Source organism: Neopsephotus bourkii, unplaced genomic scaffold, assembly GCF_033783945.1.
Source record: "Neopsephotus bourkii isolate Nb327-2 ecotype Australia unplaced genomic scaffold, CSIRO-AGI_Nbou_v1 NB_1358, whole genome shotgun sequence".
Lineage (NCBI taxonomy): Eukaryota > Metazoa > Chordata > Aves > Psittaciformes > Psittacidae > Neopsephotus > Neopsephotus bourkii.
The window spans coordinates 2,488,306-2,514,477 of NW_026901837.1; the positions used below are offsets into that span (position 1 = coordinate 2,488,306).

General features: G+C 44.3%; 1 protein-coding gene across 3 annotated transcripts in view; it reads left to right on the forward strand.

The window, feature by feature from the left end:
- SOBP (sine oculis binding protein homolog) overlaps positions 1-25,910 on the forward strand; it is a 119,945-nt gene extending 94,035 nt beyond the window's left edge. For all 3 annotated transcript variants that reach the window (XM_061366759.1, XM_061366760.1, XM_061366761.1), the window contains 2 exons: positions 6,182-8,136; positions 22,105-25,910. In XM_061366759.1, coding sequence (XP_061222743.1) covers positions 6,182-8,134 — 1,953 coding nt within the window. In that variant the 3' untranslated portion in view covers positions 8,135-8,136; positions 22,105-25,910. The remainder of the gene's footprint in view (positions 1-6,181; positions 8,137-22,104) is intronic.
- Positions 25,911-26,172: the final 262 nt, after the last annotated feature.

Below are 26,172 nucleotides of genomic sequence, written 5' to 3' on the forward strand. Positions count from 1 at the left end.
GGTCACACTCCTTTTGATGCAGCCCAGGATACGGTTGGCTTTCTGGGCTGCAAGCGCACACTGAAGCCGGCTCATGTTCATTTTCTCATCGACCAGCACCCCCAAGTCCTTCTCCGCAGGGCTGCTCTGAATCTCTTCTCTGCCCAACCTGTAGCTGTGCCTGGGATTGCTCCGACCCAGGTGTAGGACCCTGCACTTGGCATGGTTAAACTTCATGAGTTTGGCTTCAGCCCACCTCACAAGCGTGTCAAGGTCCCTCTGGATGGCATTCCTTCCCTCCAGCGTATCAACCGAACCACACAGCTTGGTGTCATTGGCAAACGTGCTGAGGGCGCACTCAATCCCACTGTCCATGTCAGCGACAAAGATGTTAAACAAGACCGGTCCCAACACCGATCCCTGAGGGACACCACTCGTTACTGGTCTCCAGCCGGACATTGAGCCATGGACCACAACTCTTTGTGTGTGGCCATCCAGCCAGTTCTTTATCCACCGAGTGGTCCATTCATCAAATTGATGTCTCGACAAGAATGTCATGTGGGACAGTGTTGAACACTTTACACAAATCCAGGTAGATGACATCAACTGCTCTACCCCTGTCCATCAGTTCTGTAGCCCCATCATAAAAGGCCACCAAATTGGTCAGGCAGGTCCTCAGGAAGCGATGCAGCCCTCCCTTGTGCAACATGCCACATGACAGCCTTTTCCTGAGCAAGGAGAGGAGATTGGTTAGTCACCCTCTGGTTCTGAAGAAGTTGAAAATGGACTGTCTTTGCTCTCGTGATCCCTTTCTGTCTTCTCATTAAGCATTAAGCAGGGAGCTGATACCTGTCCAAAGCGCTGTGTGTAAGGCATAGGCTCTCTTTCATCACAGCGGTGGTGTCTGCACGGCACTCATTTCTGGTTTCTCTCAGGCAGATGTAAATACCTCTGCAGACAGATTTTAGCAAATGTATTGCTTAATGAAGTAGTGTAGATTATTATTCAGAGGTTAGGGGTGTGCTGCAGTAATGGATGAACTTTGTGCCTGCATTTGACAGCTGATCGAGTAAAGTATTAATTACCTTGTGCCTGAAGCCCAAATATGTCCCTTTTAAGCACAGCAGGATGCCCTGTTGTGCCCACAGGGCAACCTCATGGCCACGTCTGTCCTCTGCTTTGGATGTTTCTATCAAAATAAAGATACGGATGCCAACAGGAATGGCTTTCTCCCCATTTTGTGCTAGAGAAATTCAAGTATTACAGGATCCCTTGGTCCTGGCTTCCCTGGTGTTCCCGTATTGGGTGCGAGTTGTGTTTCTGCTGATGCAGTGTCTCCTGAGTTGTCTCCTGGTGTAGATTGCTGCATGTTTCACAGGAAAGTGGATAAATGATATCAAGTCATTGAGCTTATAAGTAGCATACTGGCAAGCCGCCACTAAAACATAAATACATTAAATGTACTGAAGGAAATGTTCGCTCTGTTGTTTAGCGTTGGACATGCCCCAGTTAGGTAAATTTAATCTTCTTGAGGGTTGTTGCATTACAGCTGAATGAGATAGGCAGTTATCTTATTACTGATCTTTCTTTCATTCAGGGTTTGTATTCTGGCATTGGTGGTGTGAAGTGTGCTTGCCCAAGAGCAGTCCTATGAGTATCTTCCAAGGGAGGTGAAGAAGTGTAGGGGAACTGTTAGCACTTTGCAAGGTCTGACTTTTTATCTTGGAAATGTTCACGCTTCTTGTCAGTCCCTGCGCTGCAGGTCCCACCTCCTTTTGGGTAGAAATGTACAAAATGGTTGCTTCACCCGTTTGTCAGGAGATGTCTGAAACTCAGCCTTGTGACTTTTTCTTCTTCTGTATTTCTGCCAGTTCCTTCCAAAATCCCTGGCCGTGCCTCTGTTCCTGTTGAGGTCAAGGGCAAGGCTCCCACTGATTACAGGGTGAGTGAGGAGTTAAATGTCATAGAATCATAGAACAGTTAGAGTTGGAAAGGACCTTAAGATCATCTAGTTCCAACTCCCCTGCCATGGGTAGGGACACCTCACATTAAACCATGCGACCCAAGGCTCTGTCCAACCTGGCCTTGAAAATGTCAGACCCAAAGCCAACTGATTGCATTAAAGAGGAAACTCTTCATTGTTTTCCATGGGTGCTGAGTCAAGCCCTCCATATGTGATCCCACAGCATTAACTCTAGTGACAAATCCCAGTGAAACCCAGGGAGCTACTCCCATGTGTAAGCACTACCACATCCAATGTGCAGTGTTAACAAAGAGCCTGCAACAATTTAGCTTTTCTCTCGGTCATATGGTGAAGGTAAAGGATAAGGCAGGAAAAGGGAAACAGAAGGAATAAATGAAGAGAGATTTTGATCTGGTTGTAAAGAACGATTATGTTCTGTGTGGAATGCAAGTACTAAAAAAAAAAGACGTTGGATGTGTTTTCAGATAGGAAAATGTTATTTTATTGAACGGAAAGATATATATGTTTCACCTATCACATCTGAACTAATCAGTGCAGGCTTTTAGAAGAAGTCTGTAATTACTCTGAGCACGTCATTAGTTAGATGTAAAATGAATGATATTACTCTGTTTTATTACCTCTAGTGATATAGCCATTTGTATCATAAATTCATTGACCTCATCTTAAATGATCAATCCTGTAAGACAGACTTGATTCATTAATTCTTAAGTGACATTTTTTCTCCTCCAGTAATTTCCTCCTCATTGTAGGGACTGTTTATCTGATTTTTACTATGGTCTTATAAGGTGTCATATTACCTGCATACAACATGCACATTTTATACTCGTATCTTATATAAGTAACATAGACTGATTGGATGGATGGATGGATGGATGGACGGATGGAAGGATGGATGGGTGGATGGATGGATGGATGGATGGACGGACGGACAGATATTAATGAAATGGTGCATATCATAGGTAGACATTTCTCACTGACATTAACTTCAACGCTCGAGGTGTTGCATAAAATCAATGAGATAATTATTAGATACTTGGTTCATCCAGGGTGTTCAGAGGAACAGAATTGCTGCCTTTAATTTCTGTGGCTTTAATTAATTTTATCTAATGATGAAATATACAGAACGGTCTGTGATCAATATGTGAGGCAAGCAGACTTCAGAGTTTCTTGTACCTCAGTGAATTATTGAAAACAGGAGAAATCAGTAGAGAATTTCTAAACAGGATTTCTAAATATTTTACCGAGGAAGAGAAAATATTTGTTTAGCTAGGGGTGACAAAGGAGCCCACTTGAGAAAAACAAATCAATACAGCAATAAAACACTGAAGTATTCTAGTGAATGTTTCAACTGATAACTAATAAAATTAAATTATTAGAAAAGATGCCAAAAGTTTTTCAGGGGCTGTATTTTTCTTCCAGTCTGTTAAATTAAAGTCACTGAGGGGGCTCTTCCTACAAAGATAAGGAGGCTGGGTTTACTCTCTCATATTTCTCTGCTGCTTCTGTTGCAGCAGACTTACAAGTTGGTTTGATTCCTTTGCCCCAAAGGAAGGACAGGTCTTAGCTGCACCATCCCAGGACTAAATCAGGGAAGCAGCTGCATCTGAAGTCCTGCCTCATTTCATACAGCAGCTGCCCCTGGGGCCTGTCTCCATCTTTTCTCTGCAAGTAGACACTGTTTTTGTGGGTGATCATAGAATTGACTAGGCTGGAAAAGACCTTTAAGATGGGTGGGCTTCATCCTGCCCCAGCCTGTCCCAGGAGATGGCTGGGAGCTCCTGGTACCTCCTTGTGCATCTCTTGGGGTACACGTGGAGACCCCCTGGCTCTTTGCATAGCCCTGAGGCAAGAGCATATCCTGCAAGTGGTAGAAGGAGCATGGCGGTGTATTTTCTGGTTCCATACATGCAAAATAGATAGCATTTTATGACTACTGCAGTGAGCTCTTGATCAAAAATTAAGGTAAATTCAGCAGCTTTATTGAGTTAAGTAGTACCATACTAATTTGTGGTGTAGACACACAAATTCCCCTTTTGTCTGCTTGAAAAAGAGTGGAAGCCAAAAAATTTCAGGAGGTCAAGATGTTTCCATCTGTGCTGACTTGCCAGGTGGTTGGCAAAACCCATACCTGTGCCAAATACCCAGGCTGGTTCAGTGCCCACTGCTGCGTGTTTGCACTATCTGCAGTGAGGGTTTACCCAGCACCAGTGCCGTCTGTGATGGCTGCTGAGCAGGGCCACTGCAGGAAGCAGAGGGAGAGCTGATGCCTGGTAAAAGCTGGAAGCCCTTGAAGTAGGGGTACCCCTGCTTTGCCTTGCTCGGTGCACTCACACTTCCCATCTGCCCCATGCCCAGGGAGGGTGCATGAGCTGTGGCAAAGGAAGCATTTATCTTGACCCTTCTGTGCATCTGACAGCCTTTTGGTCTATGTTTTTAGGGCACTATACCCTTGTGGTAGAGAGAGGCAGTGTGTGTGAGAGTGCATGAATGAGGAGGGAAGGTAGGAGAGAGAACCCGTCTGGATAACCAAAATGTTGCAGAGTTAAAATAAATGGGCTAATAGCCATAGCATATAGTGTGTGTATGTGTGCGTGTGTGTGTATATATATTAAAGATATATTACTGAAAACTCGGAAATGTCACCACTGTTTATATTAAAGGAAAGCTGAGAGTTAAATGAGATGGGTAATCAGATGCCTGACATATGTTGTTTTGAATTGTTTATATGGCCAATAGTTATTAAAATTAATTATCCTTTTAATGCAGTCTTTTCACAATCATATTCTTTTTTTTTTTCCTACAAAAGATAGAGTAATTTCAAAGCAAGCCTATATGGGCTATTTGGAAAAGGCAGAATAAACAATACCAGGATGTATCCTGATGTGGTCATAGGCTCAACATGGTAATAGAAAGCACCAAAAATCTCTGTCAGTAGAGTATTTTGAGAACTAATGTAAATAACAAAAGTGGGGTTTTTGTGTGTGTAAAATTCTGTCAAAGAAGTAAGGCACTGAAAAATCTGACATCTGTTTATCTGTTTATAGCTATGGCAAGATTACTCATATTAATTCTTGTTTAAAATGCCATATGAAGGAAAGGCATTTGTGCAAACAAGAGTCATATTTGAATTGTAGATCATGTCTTCACCATCTGTGAGAGCTGTTGGTGTTGCAAAATTAATGTGTTAATGAAATCACAATAATTTCTCTGAAGTAATGGATTCTGAAGCCTAGAATGACTATTTTTTGAACTTTGGTGTCTAGTGGCTTACAACTGGGAAAACCTTTCACAGCTTAATTAGTTCTGCAGCCCTACTTAAAAAAAAATTGGCTAAGCCTTCACCACACCAATAGTAACACACACACACACAAAAGGATTAAATGGAAAGCAGAGAAACAAAACACAAATGAGCCTGCGATGCAAACTTTTTGCCATAGAATTTGAAAAAATTGCTAAATAGGCCCTTGCTTGCCAAGAAGTTTTACTCAAAGTGACTCGTACACAAGAGTGGGCAAACAGCTCAGAACATAATTCCAGCTCAGAAAATAATTCCAGCTTGCGGAAACATCACAAACTGGGACTATTCGAACCTTACACAAATGTCCTGACTATTTCCAAGTTTCTCCTTGGAATGAAGGGCAAAGGATGAACGGTACTTTTTGCTTCATGATGCTGTTTGAAAACACTACACCTTTTCCAACTTATTATTTGATACCCTTAATAGAATACTAAATGTTACAGTGTGCTGAAGTTTAGCAGGAATGGTTTGCATGCATTTCCAGAAACTTGCTGAGTCCTTTTCTAGTTATCATACTCCTTGCGCAATATGGCATCTCAGATGGTAGAGGTGTGCTTAGATTACCACTGAGAAGTAATCACAGCCATACTCATACGGATTTTGTATACTTATATATGCGTGCTATAACAGCTTATGCCAGCTGAGGATTCTTATCTGTGGTATGGGTTTAAGATATATAATGTACTGTATAAGGTATAATTGAGATCATTGGAGCCAGAAAAGGGAGTGGCATTCAATTCACCAATATTTTGGAGCAAAAAAAGCCCAAAATATAGTTTTCACAAATGTAACTTTTTTTTTTTTTTTGCTAGAAAAATAATGTGGATATTTACAAAGCAACTGAAAATTTAATTTTAAAATAACACTCTGAAGAGAAGATTGCTTTTCTTACCTGATTTGATTTTATTACTGTGTTGTAGGTATGTGACTGGTGTAAACACATAAGACACACAAAAGAGTATCTGGATTTTGGGGACGGGGAAAGAAGGCTTCAGTTCTGCAGTGCAAAATGTCTCAATCAGTACAAAATGGACATTTTCTACAAAGAGACACAGGCCAATCTTCCAGCTGGACTGTGCAGTACATTACATCCTCCAGTCGAAAATAAAGCAGAAGGCACTGGGGTGCAGCTGCTGACTCCAGATTCTTGGAATATACCGCTAGCAGATGCTCGGAGAAAAGCCCCATCCCCAGCGTCTGCAGCTGGCCAAATTCAAGGTCCTGGACCATCAGCGTCTACCACTGCCTCTCCGTCTGACACTGCCAACTGCTCTGTCACTAAAATCCCCACGCCAGTTCCCAAACCTATTCCCATCAGTGAGAATCCAAATATTCCACCAGTTTCTGTCCAGCCACCTGCTAGCATTGTGCCTCCAATTGGTGTCCCACCTCGCAGTCCTCCCATGGTAATGACAAACCGTGGGCCAGTTCCTCTGCCCATTTTCATGGAGCAGCAAATTATGCAGCAAATCCGTCCACCATTTATTCGCGGGCCGCCTCACCATGCCTCAAATCCTAACAGCCCTCTGTCAAATCCAATGATTCCTGGAATCGGTCCGCCACCAGGTGGCCCCAGAAATATGGGTCCGACCTCTAGCCCCATGCACAGGCCGATGCTTTCCCCTCATATCCATCCCCCCACAACACCTACCATGCCTGGGAATCCTCCCGGCTTATTGCCGCCTCCCCCTCCCGGAGCTCCTTTGCCCAGTCTTCCCTTTCCCCCTGTCAGCATGATGCCAAATGGTCCTATGCCTATGCCCCAGATGATGAACTTTGGATTGCCATCCCTTGCCCCGCTGGTGCCACCCCCGACTCTACTAGTGCCATATCCTGTCATTGTCCCTTTGCCTGTCCCTATCCCCATTCCCATTCCCATCCCTCACATCAACGACTCCAAACCCCCCAATGGCTTCTCCAGCAATGGTGAAAGCTTCATTCCGAGTACCTCCAATGAAACATCTGGGGGAAAGCCAAGCAATAGCTCTTCATCCCCCCGAGAGTCGAAGCAAGGATCATCCAAATCCTCTGACTCGTCACCGAGCTGCTCAGGCCAGTCCCTAAATCAAGCTCAAGTGCTTCAGGAGCACAGTAAAAATGAAGTTGTTGACTTGACTGTCAGACCTAGTAGTCCAGTGAACAGTAAATTTGGTTTCCCCAGTGTGCTACAGGGTCCACAGGACGGTGTGATAGACCTAACAGTAGGCCACCGGTCTAGGCTGCACAATGTTATCCACAGGGCTTTACACGCCCAAGTGAAAGTTGAACGTGAACCTAACAGTGTTGTAAATCTGGCTTTTGGTAGCTCAGACAAAAGGAACTGCAGCGACTGCAGGGACAACTGCAGCCCAGTTGACTCAAAAACGTTACCGTGCAGTGACGGAGCTCACTGCTGTCCCGTCTCCTTGGCCTCCGGCACGCTGGGACTGGAAGCTGGTGCAGCGGTGTGCAACGTCATTGTGAATGGCACGAAGAGCACAGAGGGTTCCAAGAACCCGGAGCCGCCCCAGGAGCTGAAAAAGCCCCAGCCCCCGGAGGAGCTGGCCGTGAGCGAGCTGGAGTCTGTTAAGGAGAACAACTGCGCCTCAAACTGCCACCTTGAGGGAGATGCTGGCAAGAAGGCTGGGGAAGAGCCCCTTGCTGGGGGAGACAAACAGGACCCGAACCTTAACAATCCAGCAGACGAGGACCATGCATATGCTTTGCGGATGCTGCCCAAGACAGGTTGCGTGATCCAGCCTGTGCCAAAACCAGCAGAAAAGACTGCTATTGCACCGTGCATTATCTCAACACCAATACTCAGCACAGGGCCAGAGGATCTGGAGCCACCATTGAAAAGGAGGTGTCTCCGAATTCGAAATCAGAATAAGTAAAGGTTTGTGTAATCACTACTGCCTTCTGTGTAAATAGAATGAGTATTTTCAGGTCTGAGGTCAAATTAATGTGGATGTGGCCTTTGCAAAACACAAAGTTACCGATTCCAACTTATCAGCATTTTCAGAAAACTATTGGTATTTATGTTTTAGGATTGTTCTTCATGTTGTATTGCATCTGTACTTGTCAGTACTCCATTCATCAGCAGCCTCATTACACTTTCGCTCACAGAACATTTCATGATAGTGCTGGCTGTGAAGTTATTGTGTTGTGTATGTCGAAGTCAGTGGTTTTCTGCCTAGGATATGGTTTAGGTCTGGGCCATTAATCTGCTTACTTATTCCAGCTGAGTTAGGCAGCAGCTCAGGCCTTCATGCTGATGATTGAAATTGCCCTACAGCACAGCATAGAGCAGGATGACCCAGCTGCTTCCTGCTAGCTCAAATCCAACTGATTTACCAGATGGTCATCTCCAGTCATCCTAGTCTGGTTTGTCTCCAGACCGCACCCTGGCTTTCAGCTGGGCTGTTTTTGGGGGGATTGAACCCCCTCTCCCTGAGCTTTCCTTCTTCAGATACTGGCACTTAGGGACTGCCTGCTGTCTGGAAGACAGCAAGACCTGCTTTTGGTGCAAGTCTCCCACCTTAGAAAAGCAGCTGAGGTTTCCCCCATCCCTGCAGTTGGTATATGTGTGTGGTTCCTGGCAGGGCTGTAAAGCAAGGCTGAAACAGGGGTAAGTCCGCCAACAACAGTGGCTTGTCCAAGGACACTGCTCTAGAGACACACACATTACTCCTTCATTCCCTATTCCCAGCCTACTGAATCCCTCTGATAAAACAGCACCTTTGTAGAAGTGTTAGGTTAATATATGTCTGTTGCTTCAAACCTGTGAGCAAGAAACAAATGTAATTGCATTTGTTTAGATTCACAAGCATGGAGAGCATCTTTGAGGAAAAGGGAAAATGGTGGGTGTTGCAAGAAATCTGTTCAGCAGTAAAATACTGACGGCTTGCCGGATGTGCCTTGGTGACATGCCAGATTTCATTACAATCCATGGAATATTCTGTAGCCTCCAGTAAATCCCTGTCCCTGGTAGCACAAATAGTGACTGCAGTGGTGCTTGGCACCTACAACCATAGATAGCAGCGCATGCTGTGAAATCGGTGCCACTGCAATATCTCCCTGCTCTGCCAGTGCAAGCTATTTGCACCATCAAAAAAACCGCAGTGTAGTCAGAACTCCCTTTTTATCTGTTAACACCACATTCCCCGTGCTGGCTGCAGTGCTGGATATGTTACTTCCCTTGATCACAAACAGTATTTATTTACTTTCTTTGATGGAACAGAACCATTATTCTTTGCTCTGGGCATGTGCTGACACATTTAAAAGATACATTTGTAAGAGCACAGGACATCTATAACTTTCTTGGGCTATTCAACAACATATATAATAACTCAGAGGTCGAATGAATATTCAAAATCTTTACACAATCCTAAGTCCTGCTAGTGGGGATCCCCCTAACCACCCCTGAGGTATGGGTGGACTATACACCCTCTCAGCAGTGAGATCTTTATTGCAGACCCCAGTGTGCCGCTTCTGGAGCTTGAAAGATTGTCTCTTCATAAATGTATGCATGCTTTTACGTAGGGGTAATGATTTGGTCTGGAGAGAAGGCCACTATTTGACTGCATCTCTTTTATTAAATTTTAGGAGAGCCATGGTTAACCCTTCCTCTCCTACCTGTTCAAACACTCCCCATAGCTGTGGTTTGCTTCAAGCCAGTGCTAAGAAAGAGGCTTGCACGTTTCTGTACTGGCGCGGTACTAAGAACGACAGGCTCGTTCTTAGCATCTATTTATGCTTGCCTGGACCATCCAGGCTGCAGTAATGCCACCTCTCTGAGGTCCCAGTCCCAAGAGGGCTTTAGAATCATTCAGAGCCAAAGCCTTAAAACATCAGAGGGAGTTCTGGCTTCACTGAATTGTGTATGCCTGTTGACATGATTATATATGACATCATTTCACGGGTAGTATTTGACAGAAAAAGTGGGCACACTGAACAAGCTGCATTGAAAAGACAAGAATCATTCACTGTCCTCAGCTTTTTGTATTCTCTAAATGTCAGTGACTGCCACTGTGGTTATCCTCAGGAATAACCATTTTCCTGTTCACCAAGAGTTGTATGTATTCCTTTGTCCCAGCGTAAGGATTGTCTTACAGAAAAGTTTTCAGGTTGTCAGGCAAGATTAATCTGACTCAATATAGACATCTGGAATGAAGACACAGCTGAGCTAATTGTCTAAACTCTCTTTAAAATCAACCTACAGAAGCAGGCACTTCAAAGAGACAGCTGAGCTCATCCTGAAGTCAACAACTAAGACAGCTCAGACAAATTGTGCCCTAGGAATGCCTTTTTCTCCCTGCTGTGAAGGAAACTTAGTGTGACTGGCACAGACATGGATGTCTCCATAGACACTGTAAGTTAAAAAGCCCAGCCTGGGTGTCTGCCATGCCTCTGGGGTTTGTGCAGTAGCATAGTATGGCATAGTGATGGTTATTAGTCAGTCTGTATTCGTCCACTTCTTTCTTCACAAGAAAAGATGTAGTCTCTGTGAGGAAGAGATGTGAGACCAGGATCCTTGTGTGCTGCAAGGGAAAGAGGATACCCAAAATATTCTGCAGAAATAAACAGCATGATAACCATCTCATTCCAGTGGGTACAACAGTGAAATGCGGACAGGTTTTGAGCCTTTCAAGGCACGCACAAGTGGTTTGTGCAGCTCTGATGACTGATTTGAGGTGAGGACTCTTTGGTTTTATGCAGACCCTCCCCCTTTTGCTAGCGCTGGTCATAGGCAGTCTAGGGGAGCAAGAAGGCCGCTTACATTTCTGGCCTCCCAGCAGCCTGCCTGCCTATACAGAGGGGATGAGCAGAGGAAGCAAGAGGGAACAAGCAGCGGAGCACAGCATCAGTGCAGCCTCTTGCACCGCAGCCCTAACCTCAGCTGTGCCCATGAGTTCCTCCCATGTGCCCAGGCCTGGGGAAGGAAAAAGGTAAATCCCAGCTCCTTTGGCAGTCTGGTTGTGGGGAGGATTCCTCATGGGAGACTCCCAGCTCTTCAGAAATTATAATAAAATACAAACAAGGTAGGAGCGGAAGTAATAACTGTGTTGACTTGGGCCCTTGGAAGTTTGTATTGATTGCACTGGCCACGCTAACCCAGGAGACAGAAAAGTTCATAGAATTGTCTTTTTCTCTTCTGCTCCCCACCTACCCTAATTGGAAAATCTGAACATATTGCCCTAACATGCAACTTTTCCTGGATTTTATTTCCCATAAAATTGTATGAAAAGAAGGAAATCAGCCAAATATTTTTACGCTAGAGTTCTGGACAGACAGATTGAATTTGTGTAATAGCAACATGGGCTCTCTGAAAAGGAATCAATGCAAGCGTGACCTTTTCGGGCAAGTCGCCAAACTCTCGATTATTTAATTTCCCAATTACTTGATTATTGGAAGTGCTAATCAGCAACATAATCCTTGATGTTAAAGTTTAGTCTCTCCATCAGGATGTGGACTGTCAAGCTGTTCTAGCTTGATGCAGTTGGAAGGACCAGTAAAAGATGCCTCCGTGCCAAAGTCCTACATTGATAAAGAAATGAAGCTAGGAAGAATATTCTGTTGAGTGTTATTTTTTCAAGTTTGAGCAATGCAAGTTTCTAAAATTAGCAGTGTTAGTGTTGACTGCCTACATGCTTTATGTCCAGGCGGGATCAGTTTTAACCCTCCAGTTCTGGTGTCAAGGTTTCCTAAAGCAAATAAATGCAAACACTAGGGTCTGCTTGGACTTAACATGACAGTTATCATAAACTAAATTAGAAAACTAAGTGGCACATGCTAAACTCACAACTAGCTTCTGTGTGTGTTCACTAATCCTATGTTGGGGGCAGAGGGGTAAGAAAAGGAAGGAGTTTCTCTGCTTGTGTCAGCAGAATTTCTCCAGAAGTAATGGAAGTAGTAGGAGTATGGCCACCTACCTGTAAGTCCTGGGGTCAGCATCTGCTGAGTTATAGGCCCAAACCTCCATCTGTCTAGTCCATACATTGTAGTTGTAAAAATGTACAACATGCAGAATGCTCTAGTTCAGAAGTAATATATATCCCACTGTGAGCTCCCCTGCCCATAATGGTCCAGCACAAAATTTCCTGCTCTGGTCAGGATTCCTGAAGCAAGGGGCATAGCTATTAACCTCCCTTTATGCCTTAGGAGTTTTTATCGCTCCCCTGTCACAGTAGCATCTATCTACCAGCACCTTACCCTGCCCAGCTTCCCATGATCAGGACAAAATTTGACCTTAAAGGTATACTTGAAAACAGATTTTCGATATTTAAACACATTTTTATGCTAGTCATCTTCACTGACACAGTACTATGGGCCAGAGATTTAGCTAATTTTAACTGGATATAGTTCCACTGGTGCTAAACTAATTTAAATCAGCAGAGTAATTGGACTCATACACTTAACACCTACTCTTCTGGTTCAGAAGTTTTCCTTCACCTGGCTTCTCAGGAGCCTACAGAAATTTTCCATTTATCCAAAGAGGGAGAGGAGAGGCTGCTAACACCACAAAGCCTTAAACACATTTGCTTGGAATGGAAGCCTTGCCCTTGAGAGCTGCCTGGCTCTAGCAGCGTGATCTTACATTTCAAAATTGCCTGTGTAGCTTCTCAGATAGATACATTAAATCAGAAAAGGGATTTCCCAGGGAAAAAAAAAAAGGGCTCTCAAAATGGTGAAGTATAAAATGACATACTTCCAGGGTAGCTTTCAGCTCCCACATCTTGCTGCCGGGGTGTGGGAGTGCTAACTTCCTTCTCAGTGGCAGTAAATAGCAGGCTTGTGGTACACTGCCATAGATCGCTGCACCCTCTTTGAATCAAAGGAACAAGTGATGATTTCTGGTGGGTTCCTCCTGCTTTTCTGTAAAACCCTTTAGGGCGTATGTTTCAAATACGATACCCGATTCTTGAATCCAGTTTAGAAAACAATTTCACCTGGTCTGATTTACAGAGGTAGTGAGCATCTAGGGCTGTTGGCAAATAAAACACATGGCCAGAACTTCAGCGGGTAAATAAGGGCATAACTCAATTGACTGAAATCTGCAGACCTTGCAGCTCCTGGAGACTGTAGCCTACCTGTCAACTCCCAGGGTCTGAGATCACTGACTTCAGAGATCTTTTTGGTGCTTACTTGCCCTTACTAGTTGTAATGGTCTTGTGAAATGAAAAGTATTTGAACTGAAATAAGCATGTAATCCATTCCATTCCCTAAGCTCGTACCACCCACATTCATATTGAAATGAGTTACTCATAATTCTTTGCCAGGCTTTAAAGACTGACCAGGTACTTTCATACATACAAGGCTGAATGCTCCTCTTATTTAAGTTGGTGCAAATCAGATTGGGCTACACTCAAAAGTGTGAAGTGTGAAACAGGCACAGGGAAGAGTAGCTCTCCATCTCTGTTCTTGTGCTGTTGAGCTACCAAAGGAAAGTTTATGGGGGAAAAAAAAGCACAACTCCTGATTAAACACAGAGTCCCTAACAACAAAGACCATAGTAAACCAGAGCAGTAAACCAGACAAGGGTTTACAAACCCTTGTAAAAACATCATCTGAGACAATGGTTGCCATTACATTCAGAGGCTGACATGCTTTACAGTATGTGTCTGATTGCTGCTGAAATCTGATAAGGAGCTAAACACCTAATAACCTTTGTGAAGCTTGACCCTGAAACAATCATAGCCAACTTCAGTGCAGAACGGTGAGATCTGAACAACTGTTAGGAGTTTATAAACTATTTCTCAGTGTAAGGAGCAATACTTGAAAGTGGGTCAGAAAGAAGCAAACACTTTTGGGGACCGTGGTTGTGAAAAAGATGGACATAATCAAGCAGTGAGCGATAGATTTTAAGATAAAATTAAGTTCTTTCTAAAAAAGCAGGGGGAGATTCAAGCAAAGCTTTTTGAGCAAGAAATCACGAGGAAATCAGACTGTGACCAGCAAGCCTTTCTGAAGCACTTTTTGTTTCCAGATTACCTACTGAGTCTCTCCTGTCTATTTTTATAGAGCAAAACAGGCAATTGAAGCACATTCCTGGGTGCCTCCATCAGTTGAGGTCCCATGACTGAGACCTACTAATCACTACCTTATTTACACTGTTTTGATAACAAGGTGCATTTCACTCCTAGGACCAGAGTTTGTGTTTGAAAGCATGTGTGATCATTCTGTGAGAACTGTGAGTCAGAGTAACCTCTGACATTCTGCAGAACCCTCGACTATTCGACTTTTTCTTCTACCATGAGAAAATTACAGCTAATTAAATATCTAGGTTTGATCCTGTGCAGTACTGTGCACACTCAGCGCTCAGTGCCTCTAATGCAAGTTGAAAGCTCTCAGCACATTACAGATGAGGTCCTGCTTCTGACTCAACTGCATGGCTTTACTTCCCCAGACACGATTTTGGTATTTGAAGAGATTGGTATTCCTGTACAACATGTGTCTCAATTTGTAATGGTATCCTCCCTGCAGCTGGCTCACTTTTCCAAGTGTTCCTGAAACATTACTGTCTTAGATTCAAGCCAACCTACAATAACAAAATATCTAGAGGCACAGCGGCTGAACTGTGTGTGTTGAGAGGATGCTCCCATTCTCTGCTGCACTCCTTCTTCCCAGTTTTAGACTTTCAGGCTGTGTAATGTAATCATCTTCTATGGAAGCACACATTTGCCCCCCCCCCCCCCCCAAAAAATATCCCTCATAAAAATAGGGGGTTTAGGAATTGGGTAGTACAGAGAGAAATAACTATCAAGTTCCAACCTCTCTGGAAAGATCTGCATCCTATCATCAGCCGATTGATATTGAAACCTATGGTTAGAGCAATTTTCATCTATTTATTTGGAGTCCACGTGGTTAAATGTAAAACTTTGTGTTGCCTGCTTATGCTCCAAATATTTATAAGCTTTCATGAACCACTTGTGCTGCCACTTCTAAGTTGCTTATTCAAAAGGAGGGGGAAAAGAACCCTTTCCCACAGGAATTCAACTGAGAGATGCTTGAGTATAAGTAGAAGAGGACAGATATGTGATGAAGTCACTGAAAGCTTAAATTCTGACCCTGAATTTCAAATAGCAATTAAAATGCCCATTCAGTTTTATTTGAAAGAGTTTACCAATTATTGCTGAAAAACTTATCTTGGTGGTAAAAATATTGTTTCTTTTTCCTTGAAGTGGGAGGAAAGGTAGGAAATAGAGAAAATCTGTAACAATGGTGTCCAGCAGTGCTGGGGATAAAGGATATGTTCTAAGCTTCCTGGCACTGAGGTCTATGCCAGGTCTCACCTGCTTGCTCCTTATGTATGCTGGGTGGGGGTTTTCTGCTCCTCCCCCCCCTAGTATAATCTACCTGACAGTTTGGCCACCTGAGCATGCTGCTCTTCTTTAGGCTGAAATGAACCAGGATGGGGGCTGGGAAAACAAGGGAGAGAAACACCATGGGGCCAGTAGCAGGCATACAGACCTGCATGCTTATGGATGGAGGGGTTGTTTGCGGGAAAATGTGAAAATGTTGGTTGTATGGGATGCTGAAACTTTTCACTAGGAGTCAGTGCTACTTCTGGGTGGAGGGGGGAGAAATTATTATAATAAGTGTTGCTGTTATTGTTGTTATGATTTTGTGGCCCACAATAGCATTTCAGATTAAAAGCCAAGACCAGGTGAGAAGGAGAACTCTCACAGGGACTGAGAGAGGGAGGTACAGGCTGCTGCTCTGCGAGATCCCCATCCTCACCATTCACTCTCCTCCACAATGCTACCCACAGTTATTTTGCCTTGTTCTGGCTATTTAGCTAGTTTTACTGAAGAGATGAGCTTGAATAAGAAAATTGAGAAGCACCTCAGAATAGCCAAGAAGCCTAGTGGTTTGGGCCCACAGGAGGCTGCTGAAATTCAAGTTGAAGCTTCTGGTTTTATTCAGACAAAATCAGAGGCTTAAAGAAGGGTTATCACATCACAGTGGTTGCCTGTTTTCAGGAAAGAAGAGTAGAAGCTAACTGGATTTGGTTTTCTTTCTGTTTTAGTTTTTATGTTTTGGGGTTTTTTTGGCTGGATGGTTGTGTTTGGGGCTTTTTGTTTGTTTGCTTGCTTGCTTGTTTGTACTGTTTTGCAAAGTTTCAGCTTTAGCCTGGTGCAGAATGGGAGAACTGGATGAAAATTTGGCTTGATTTTTTGAAAGGAAAGATGGTATCTTCTTCCACATCTGCACATGAAGCATCAGTGGGAAAAGTAAACTATTTACAGGTGTACCAAAAAACTGGTGCTGCACCAGCTGTAAGGCAATGGACTGTCTTGTTGTTGTGGAGGTATACCTGGTTATCCCACTGTACAGCAGGATCTGGCCCAAGCAAGCTCTGAGGTCTGCCACAGGGGACATGGCCAGGTGCTACAGCTGAGATTAGAAGTCCAGAACTGTGATGGCATTTTCCTCTTTGCTTGATTTGCATACATACGTCAAAATGCCCCAAAATGTAAACCAGAGACCCACTATCAGTGAAAGCCTGGAGAAAGATGGTGCCATGGGGCTAGGTAGGAAGGCCTGACTGGTAGGGGATTTATCTTTATTTCAGATTGAAAGCGAAGGGGAGTTTGAACTCGATGAGCAATAGTTCTAGAAAAGGTTAAACCACAAGAAACTTCACTGAAATGATGAAACAATGTATGAAGAGAATAGTTAGAGAGATTCTGTGAAGATGGCTACTTTGAAAAGTAGAAAGCGGTACTGGGGAAGGAAGGCTGACAACAACAGAGAAACCTGACAGCAGCACCGATGTTAAAATCTGGTGAACTGAGCCCAAATCTTCATCTTAGCCTACCAAGACTGATCTCCTCTGCCTTCCTCCAATGTTGGTGGATAGAGAGGCTCTTCCTGCACATGTTTCAGAGCAGCGGATGCAGTGCCTGCTCTGGAGCACCACTGGGTGTGAGGAGGAGAATGAGTTCCCCTGGGTTAAAGTCCTGAGACCCTACCTCTCCTCTGCCTGTGCCACAAGGAGGGAAAATGACAAAGCAGTGCACTTCAGTGGGGAGCTGCTTCCACAGAAAGCTTGACAGTGATGGGAACATGAGGAAATGGAAGTTTGAAAAGCTGCAGCATGGGTTCCTGTTTGGTTCCTGGTGGCAACTGTTTGGCCCAGGAGAATCCAAACCTGAAGGGGAGAGGAGGTGCCGCGTCTCCTCGGTATGTGCAGAACAAGTTGCATGGTGAAGTTGCATTGCTGTTTTGTGGTACGGGGGGGGGATTTACAGCAGCCCAGGCTGTTCTCCCCAGGTATGTGGCAGCTCTCTGCTGAATTTAGGGAATGCTGTTTCCACTGGCTATGAAGAAGAGCTGCATGCTTACCCAGGCCAAGACTGTACTCCTGTTTTGGGAGATAGCACTGTTTTGATGGAAATGTATTACAGAGGGACGAGACTCCTTTTCCCTTTTCCTTACGCTCTATCCCAACCATGGAGCCTGGGGCTTGAACAAAGGAGTCAAGATCAGAGTCTGCTGTTAGATAGCTGGGGTTTGAATGACTGTCATCCTTTTGAAAGAGTTAGAGAGGGCTTCATTTCTGTCTCATTTCTCTTCAGTGAAGAGCTGGCTGCCTGGTAAATCCAGGAGTGCAGAACCCATGTCTTGGTGACTTACAGTGGTGATTCCTTTGCTGCATCTTTCTAATAGGTAATTTTCCCTTGAGCAGTGCAGGAGCATGAAGAAGGTCCTGGAACGCCATTTCTACCATTTTCTTACTGCGTAACAAGGTCACGATGACATGCATCCCTGTTCCTAACTTCACTAGCTAGTTTTAGGTCTCAGTTTAACATACATTGAATGAGCATAGTGAGAGACGATATTAAATGTACCAGCAAGGGGCCGAACGCAGTTGTAAAGTGGTGAAATTTCCCCAAAGGCTTTTCCAAGAATAGATGTAGGGAAGCAGGAAACAGCACACAGCAGACCTTCTGCCTTCCAGTTCATGTTTCTCCCTTAAGGTCCTTCTCTGACTACAAGGCAACTGGATACAATTGCAAGCATGGCCTCTGGTGCATCCCTGCAACAATTCGGGCACAAAGTTAGAAGTGATTAAACTGTCCCTACCACTTCTTCTGCCTAGGCATAAAAGGAGGGCAAATCCTAAGCCTCTTCCCTGGTGCGTTCCTTAAAAGTCACTGTCTGCTCAGATTACAGCTCACATTTCAGTAGGCAGGAGAGCCTGAGTTGCATATCTGACCCAAAGCTGAGAAGGATCTATAGTTTACAAGACCAGAGCAGAAGGAAAACACCACCTTCAAAATCAAGGGTTCGTGCTTAAGGACCCTGCTTGTTCTCCCATTCGTGCTAAAGGCCTCTTGCAATGTGGCATCCCCATCATCAACTATTCAAAGGGGAAGGTTTTAATGAGTAAGCTTGAACTGCTTGAAGAATTGCTAAAATAAATGAATAAATTACAGAACCATTACAAGTAACAGATGATTCCAGAGTGTTTCCAGGGCTGAGCTTGCTCCCATGCTGACTTTAGCTGCGCTCTTGTGGTTTATCTTCAGAGCAGTTTCCCTGAGAAAATAATGGCAGTGCCTTTACTCTAGGGCCATGCACATCCCTGGTGAGCTAGGCCTCTTTTAGCACATCAGCATTCATTGTCTGGGTGAATTAAGTGCTGTGCTAAATGACGGAAACTCTGCTATACCAGCCCACATCAACAGTTGCCTCAGCCTTCCCCACCCAGTCTCTCATCTTTTCCTGACAGTAAGATACATATCTGGAGACAGAAATGATCAATGGAGCACAGAATGGGGAAGCAACCATGGAAAAAACTGTGTGTGTCTGTGTGCATGCATGTGCCCAAAGCAATGTCAATGACATGCCCCCTCTGAGGAGGTAGGACATGTCTGGGAAGGGCACTGGGTAAAAGCAGCTATTCCTGGCAGCTGTCAGTGCCTGCAGGAGTGTGACTTATGGGACAGACCTGGGAGCAACCATACAAGCAAGCTGTAGGCCTGTAGTGGCACCTGGAAAGAGCTGTCTAGCTGCAGAAAGGGAGGAAGGAACTTCCTGGGGAGGCATTACCCTAGCTGCCAGTCTGTCCTGATAAGCAAGCACTTAAATCCTCATGTGTCAGGGCATAAACCAAAGAGGAAGCTCTGCGTTGGTGCAGCCTGTGTCATAGCTGCCCATTGCTGAGGTTATGACTAACAGCCACAGAGGGCATCAGTGCAGTTCTCACCTACTGTTCAGGGGAACACTGTGTCACCATTGGGCCTGCACAGGTGAGCCTCAAAGTTACCTGCTTGAGCTGGGTCATCATCCAGTTGAGTTATTCTTCTTTCCCTGCCCTACACGGACAGTAGGGCAGAAATGAACATACCTAACTTGTTCTCTTTCTGTCATCTTTTCCATGCTGCCTCCTGGGGTTGGAACTGCAGCCTGCCTCTGACTGCTAGGTGATCTTCCACCCCAGGATCAGCCCAGCTCTGCTTAGCTTTGGAAAGCGGGCAACACCCAGTGTGCTTACCTCAGTGCAACTCATGTAAGCTCAGCTCCACGGCTTTATGCTCATGAAAATTCTTCCGTGGCTGATGCATTTTTGGTGTCTGATCAGCAACATTTGATGTGTGTTGAGGACAAGTTCACCTGGGGTGAAGAGCATATGTCGCTCTCCTAAAACCTAATTTGTTTTTTTGGGGAAATATAAATAGCTGACTTTATTGTTCTGGTCATGCATGCTAGCGTTGGCACGAGGTGTATAACATCTATCTGTGAAGTGGTGATGACCAGTGTGTTCTCATTTCTTTATAGAACTTTGCATGCTATGCCTGATATGGGCTTTTATTTTGTCACTTGATTGCTACAAAGATGCATTCATCAAACACAATTACTGCCATACGAGCCAATCACCGCGGAAGGTCCTTCTCTCCAATCTGCATACTCTGTTACACTGAATCTATCTGCAGTAAAGGATAATAGACAGGACTTAAAAAGCCAGCTGACTGCTCCAGGCAGAGAGCTAGTGAACTTTACACCCTCCCTCCCAAATCACTTATCAGCTGGTGCTATGCCGTGCCATTTGCAACTGATTAGTGAGGGATGGAAATCTGTTGCCGTTGATGTATAGAAAGAGAGGAGGAGGCAAAATTCCTAAAGCACAGAATGAGGTTTCATAGAGACATTACAGGTTTTATTTTCTCTGCTGGCCTTTTTAGTTAATCTCAGAGCAGGATTTCAAGCCAAGAAGTGACAGAAAGCAGTTGTATACTTAATGGGGAGTACTTAGTAGGTGGATACCTCCCAGTTCTCAGTTCTTGTCCACAGCTCTGTGTACACACAAAGCTGCTCAGTCCTGCTGGGCACATTGCCTGAAAACCCAAATGCTGCTCCTTAACCTAGATACAGTGGTCCCCATGCTCTGGGAGTTTATGCTGGTCAACCTATTCAATGTACCTTCCAATCTCTGCTTTGAGAAGGACGGAGGTTTGGCATGGGGATACAAGCACAGTGATGAGGGAGATTGCAGAGGAGCCACTGTGAAGGGAAGATCATGGACCAGACTGAGAAGGAAAATGTGACCCAGAACAAAAATGAAGACCATAAGTACTTCAAAGTTTCAGTCAAAATCTGTAAGGGACAGCAGATCCCATCCAAGGAGGCAGAGTCCAAAGCACGCTGTGTTAGAAAGAGAACAGTCCCTTCTAGGCAGTCTACATGGCCAACTGACAAGGGACGCAAGCACATGAGCCCATGGTGTATCACCCAGTAGCCCCTCGATAAACTAAGGCTTCAGGAGATTATAACCAGTGGGGTGTTAGCTGCATTAGACTGATAAGAAGGTGATCTGTGTTTTCAAAAACATGATTCAAAGTTTTTCGTGACCCTGGCCTTTGTTGTGACCACTGACAAAAGCTCACCTGAAGGGCTCACATCAATAAAGCTGTGCTTGCTCCTAGTATTGTTCACTCAGTCAGAACACCCGTGGGCTTCAGAAGGGAGTTGTCTGAATACGTCCTGTGGAATGCATCCCTTTTGTGTCCTAAAAAAGGAGAAAAGAAAGAAAACAACAGCAGTCAGAACATCCGTTTGGATAACAGGAGAAAATGGACGTGGAGATGAGGACCAGGATAGAAAAAGAGAACAACTGGAAAGTTAAATTCTTTGCCTAATTCTGTGATCTAGTCTAACAGGATCTGGAGGGGTTTGTTCTCATCTCACACATTGTCCATGGAAATGTATGTGTTCAAGACATCAGATCTTGGTAGCAGTTCATTTAAGTGAGAGTAATGCCTAGTTCTTCTTTGGGTTCTAAAATGCCTTTATTTGAATTCTGTTTGTCATGCTAGACAGTGTCAGTCCTATGCTCCATTGGTTATGATGCCCTGCCACACTAGTCCCATGCAGTGAGGTGTCTCTGGGGAGCCCTGGCATTCCTGGTCCTATCCCCATCCCAGGTGCTGGGGGATCCTGGTCCAAATGCTTCTCCGTGTCTGACTCTTCTTTCCCGCCTGTGCGATGTAGACAGCAGCACATCCCATCTCTGTAAAGCATACTGAGATCAAGGGTGAAGGGTACTGTATAATTGCAAGGTATCGTCATTCACCCGTGCTCTTGTAGGATGAAAGGCGCTCTATGAAACCCAGAGAATGGACTATTATTATATCGGTTTCCAACTTTTTATCACAGGAATTCCTCCATCTCCCTCTTCAGCAGCCTCAGAGGCTGCATGTTCCAACTGCCCTGTGGTACGAGGGGCAGCTGAGGCTGAAGCAGTGGGCTGGTGTCTCAGTGTGAGGCTGTGTGCGATGTGAGCTCAGGTGCTGCCCAGCCTGCCTGCAGTGAGTCTCCCACCACTCACCCTGACCACCTCTGCTTGTCTGCTTTGCAGGAACGCTCGCCGACAGGGTACCTTGCATGGAGAAAGGGAGCAGAGCAAACCACGTCACTCCACCGAATGACACCAGCTGGTCCGCTCACCACCCCCTCTGGATAAAAGTCCAGCAATGAAAGCAGCTTCCTGTCATGAAGCCCCTCCGAGGAAGCCTCAGTCCCACGGGTGCCTTTGACCCAGAAGACAGCACATCATGGACCCACACAGTGTGCTCAGCATTCCTGCGACCACCCCTCTTCTCCTCCAAGGAACGCTTTTTGCCTCTTGGTTTCTTGCTAGGGGGGATTTTCACCCTGGTTTCAAAAACCACACGGACCAACATAGGTACTTTTCCCTCTCTGACTTCAAAGTTCAGATATTTGAGACTGGACAATGATACAGATTTTTTTTTTTTTTTATTTTTTTTTTTTTTCCTTTGAAAAACTGCTGTGGTTTTGCTGCTACACTAAGAATCGTGATTTGCATTGTATGGTTTTGGACCTATTCAAGTTTTGATGGGGGAAAGGGGTAATACTGGAGTAGCAACGCTTCAGAGTCATCTCTGTCCTACCCATGATGCACTTTTAAATGAAGAGTTAGAATATTTTATTGGCTAATATACTTTCCTTGTTATTTTTTACAAAGGCCACCTTTATCCTTTCTAATGCCATATTTTCAGTGTTACACTTTTATGGCTTTTAATTTTTGATTTGACAGATGTAAGAAGCAGCATGAATAGTTTATACTGTGGTTTTTCAGAGACTGAATGCCAAGAGAACTCAGTAAATGTTTATTCTTCTCAGCTTTCTCTTTAAATTCCCCTAAATAGTGCCCCATTTGGGAACAGAGCAAGAGTGTTGAACTAAAGACCAAAATTCCCTCAAGGTGTAAAATAATCTGAGGGGAATATTTGCTGGGCGTCACGAAAGACTTGGATGAAATTTCAACCCTGATGGTTTTCAGTGATCCAGGAAGGCAGTGAGACAATCTCTCCATATGCATAGCCCTTTCATGATAATTAGAATGGTATGGACAAACCAATGAAAACAAGGGTAAAGTGAGAAAGATCCCCCATGATTCTGTTTCACTGTTTGCTTTCTCCTGTCATGGTTAAGAGAAATGTGCAATTCGATCCTCAATCAGTGGGTGGAGGATAACAGGGTAGAATTTACTTGTGTGCACTTGTACAGTTGTAGCCAAGAGTCCAAAAGTACACTAGAGCATGTTATACTGGCACTGAATTGGTAAGAGAGTTGTGGAGTATCCCATTCTGACAAATAGAAAAAAACAAAAAAAAAAAAAAAAAGGAAAGAAAAAGAAAAGAAAAAACATACAAAAAAAAACCACAAAAGAAAAAACCCACAAAAAAATAACAAACAAAAAAATAAAAAAAAAATCAGATCACCTTGTGATTCAGTGTAACTGTTTACTAACTCGAATAAAGCAATTGTTCACTCTCGAGTGTTCAGAGTACACCTTTTCTATAAGGCTCCTGCGGGGAAGTGGGGAGCAGTGTGCAGGAGCAGTGTCTCTGCCCGTGTCAGCAGTGTTGGGAGCAGGGTAGCAGAGCCAGCTGAACCAGAGCCTTGTAGTGATGGTGCACTATGAGCACTATGTATATACTGTATTTCTATATTTTCCTTTGTACAGATTCACTTAAGTCAAGCTACTGTTTTACAGGTGCTCCTTATTTATTAGAGCTGTGAAAGCTTGGAAAACACACCGGGCGAGTAAGCTCGCTTTTTAAAAAAACAAACAAACAAAAAAACAACAAAAAAAAGAAAAAAAGGGAGGGGGGAGGGGGAACCCAACAACTCCTGAGCCTGGGGAGAGAGCTCAAACATCTTCAAGAGAGCAAGAATCTGAAGCACCCTCAGTGTGCTCTGCTTTCCTTTTGGGCTTGCAACGCTTTTCTCTCTCCCTGACTGGTGTCAGATTTATTAAAACAAAATAAATCTCCAAGAAAAAAAAAATGCACTTAAATGTGCTGTTGTTTTATTCTTATTCTTTTAATCTTTTTTGTGCATGTGGTTATTCATTCCTCTACCTGCCTGGTCAGAGACCAAACAAAACTCAGCCTGAAGTGTCAGAAAAATATGTGTAAGTGTTCTTGAAGGCTGTACCTATGTCCCTTCCATTTTCGTACTTCTTATGTTCTGCAGTGTTTAAGGCACGGGGAAGGGGGAACCCCACAGCTCACAGCAGAGTTATGTCCTGCCTTAGAGAAGAGCCCTGGACGGATGCACTAGCTGCAGCTTCATTCATTTCGTGGGGATCTGTGCAAGCAGAGTTAGCTCATGCTTCATTTGGGGCTGTGTACGGAGCGTGTTCTGCCTGCCTTTTGTAAGGCTGGAAGTTTTCTCTGCATGAACTCCCCCTGAAATCAAGCCTAGGTTCTTCAGAGCACCAAAATCCTCCCAAATGCCCCCAAAACTCTGCAACAGGAACAGATTTGCAGACCTGAGCTGTCTTGCACAATAGCTCTTGCTTCCCAGCCCTTGGCCAGCACTGCTGATGGAGGGGTTTGCAATGTCCGGTGAGCTCTGTAACTATTTGACTGCTTCCATTAACCAGCCATGTAAGGCAATCAACAGTGTAAGTGTGCCTGCTTGGAAGGGCATGTAGAGCAGAGCTTGTCTCCCTAGTAAACAGCTTGCTGCATCTCTATTTATTCATTTGAACTTGGCTGTAAAATGAAGGCCGTGTGTATTGATTTTGCTTTTGTCAATGGTCCAGAATTGTTAGCACACATTTTCACTCTCCTGAAAAACAACAGACTCTTTAGAGAAATCTTTCTCTCTCATGAACTGCTTTTCCCAGAAATGGAATCAGCTTGTCAAAAATCATCAGGACAGCAGAGGTAGAGAAAGCAATCCAGGCTGGAGGTGGCTTCACGCATTTCCAGTGCTCACAAACTTACCTAAGCTTTCTTGAAAATTTGCCCACCTTACACTTTCTTAACAACATACCCCAAAATTCACAATTGGAACAACTGCTTTGGACAGTTGAATCAGTTCATTGTTTGCTATTTAAAAAATATCTCCAGCTGCATATCTGGGGAGAAATATCCAAGTACACATAAACCTTCAGCAAAATGCAGACCAAATGGTACAATACATTATGCAAAAGAAACCTGCTTTATTTTTGAGGCCAAATCCATCCCTCGTACAATGCCAGCAAAATGAATGGGATTACACAAAGGATGTAAGAAGGTCCTTTGCAATTAACGGGAACCCAGCAAAGGCTTGCAGAACAGTGCTCGCTCGCTGCTGACATTATTTATTACGCACTAAGACCTAATAGTCAAGCCAAGCTCTTTCCTGGAGAACTAGCCATCAAGGAGCCAGACAAAGAAAAGCCTGGTGCATTGGGAGATACACAGGAAGGTTCCTGCGTGCAATGGCAATCACTCCAGCTCTTGCACAAGTACAGTTCTCAGATGCAGAGGCTGTCTTCATGAACGCAGAGAGTAAGCTTTGCCTTGGGTCTCTAAGCAGCCAGCCCTGCATGCATCCCTTCACACTGCCAGGGCAGAGGGGGAGTTTGATAAGATCAGGCTGCACAGGTCCTTCTGTTGGCACCGAATTCTCGCTGTCAGCAGGAATTTTGCCCTTGTGATGGGGGGGTCTGCGTGCTGCAAGCACTGCATTAATTGCCTCCTGTGTTGTTTTAGATGATTCTGAGGGCTTCATTTTTTTAAGAACTACAACACATGTCCGTATCTGAGTGGCTCAATTCTGCGGACAAGAAGGTCCCTCAACATGAAAACATTTCATGCTTTTTCCGTCCTAAATGACAGAAATAAATTTGCTTTGTTCAAGTAAGTGCTGTGCGCCAAATTTGTGAGGATGCTTATCCAAGTGAGATATCCCATTCTGAGGTCCATATTTGGACACCCGAATCAACACTCAGCCAAACACATGCATGAGGCATTTCAGTGCCATTTGGAGTGTCCATATATAGAACTGGATGCCCTAACTTCATTGCCTTTGTTTTAAAAATAGGCCTGGAATATGTAAAGGAATCATTTAATAACAACATTCTGTGCTCAAAGTAAGAACCAATCTGCTGGTGCTGGTACAGATT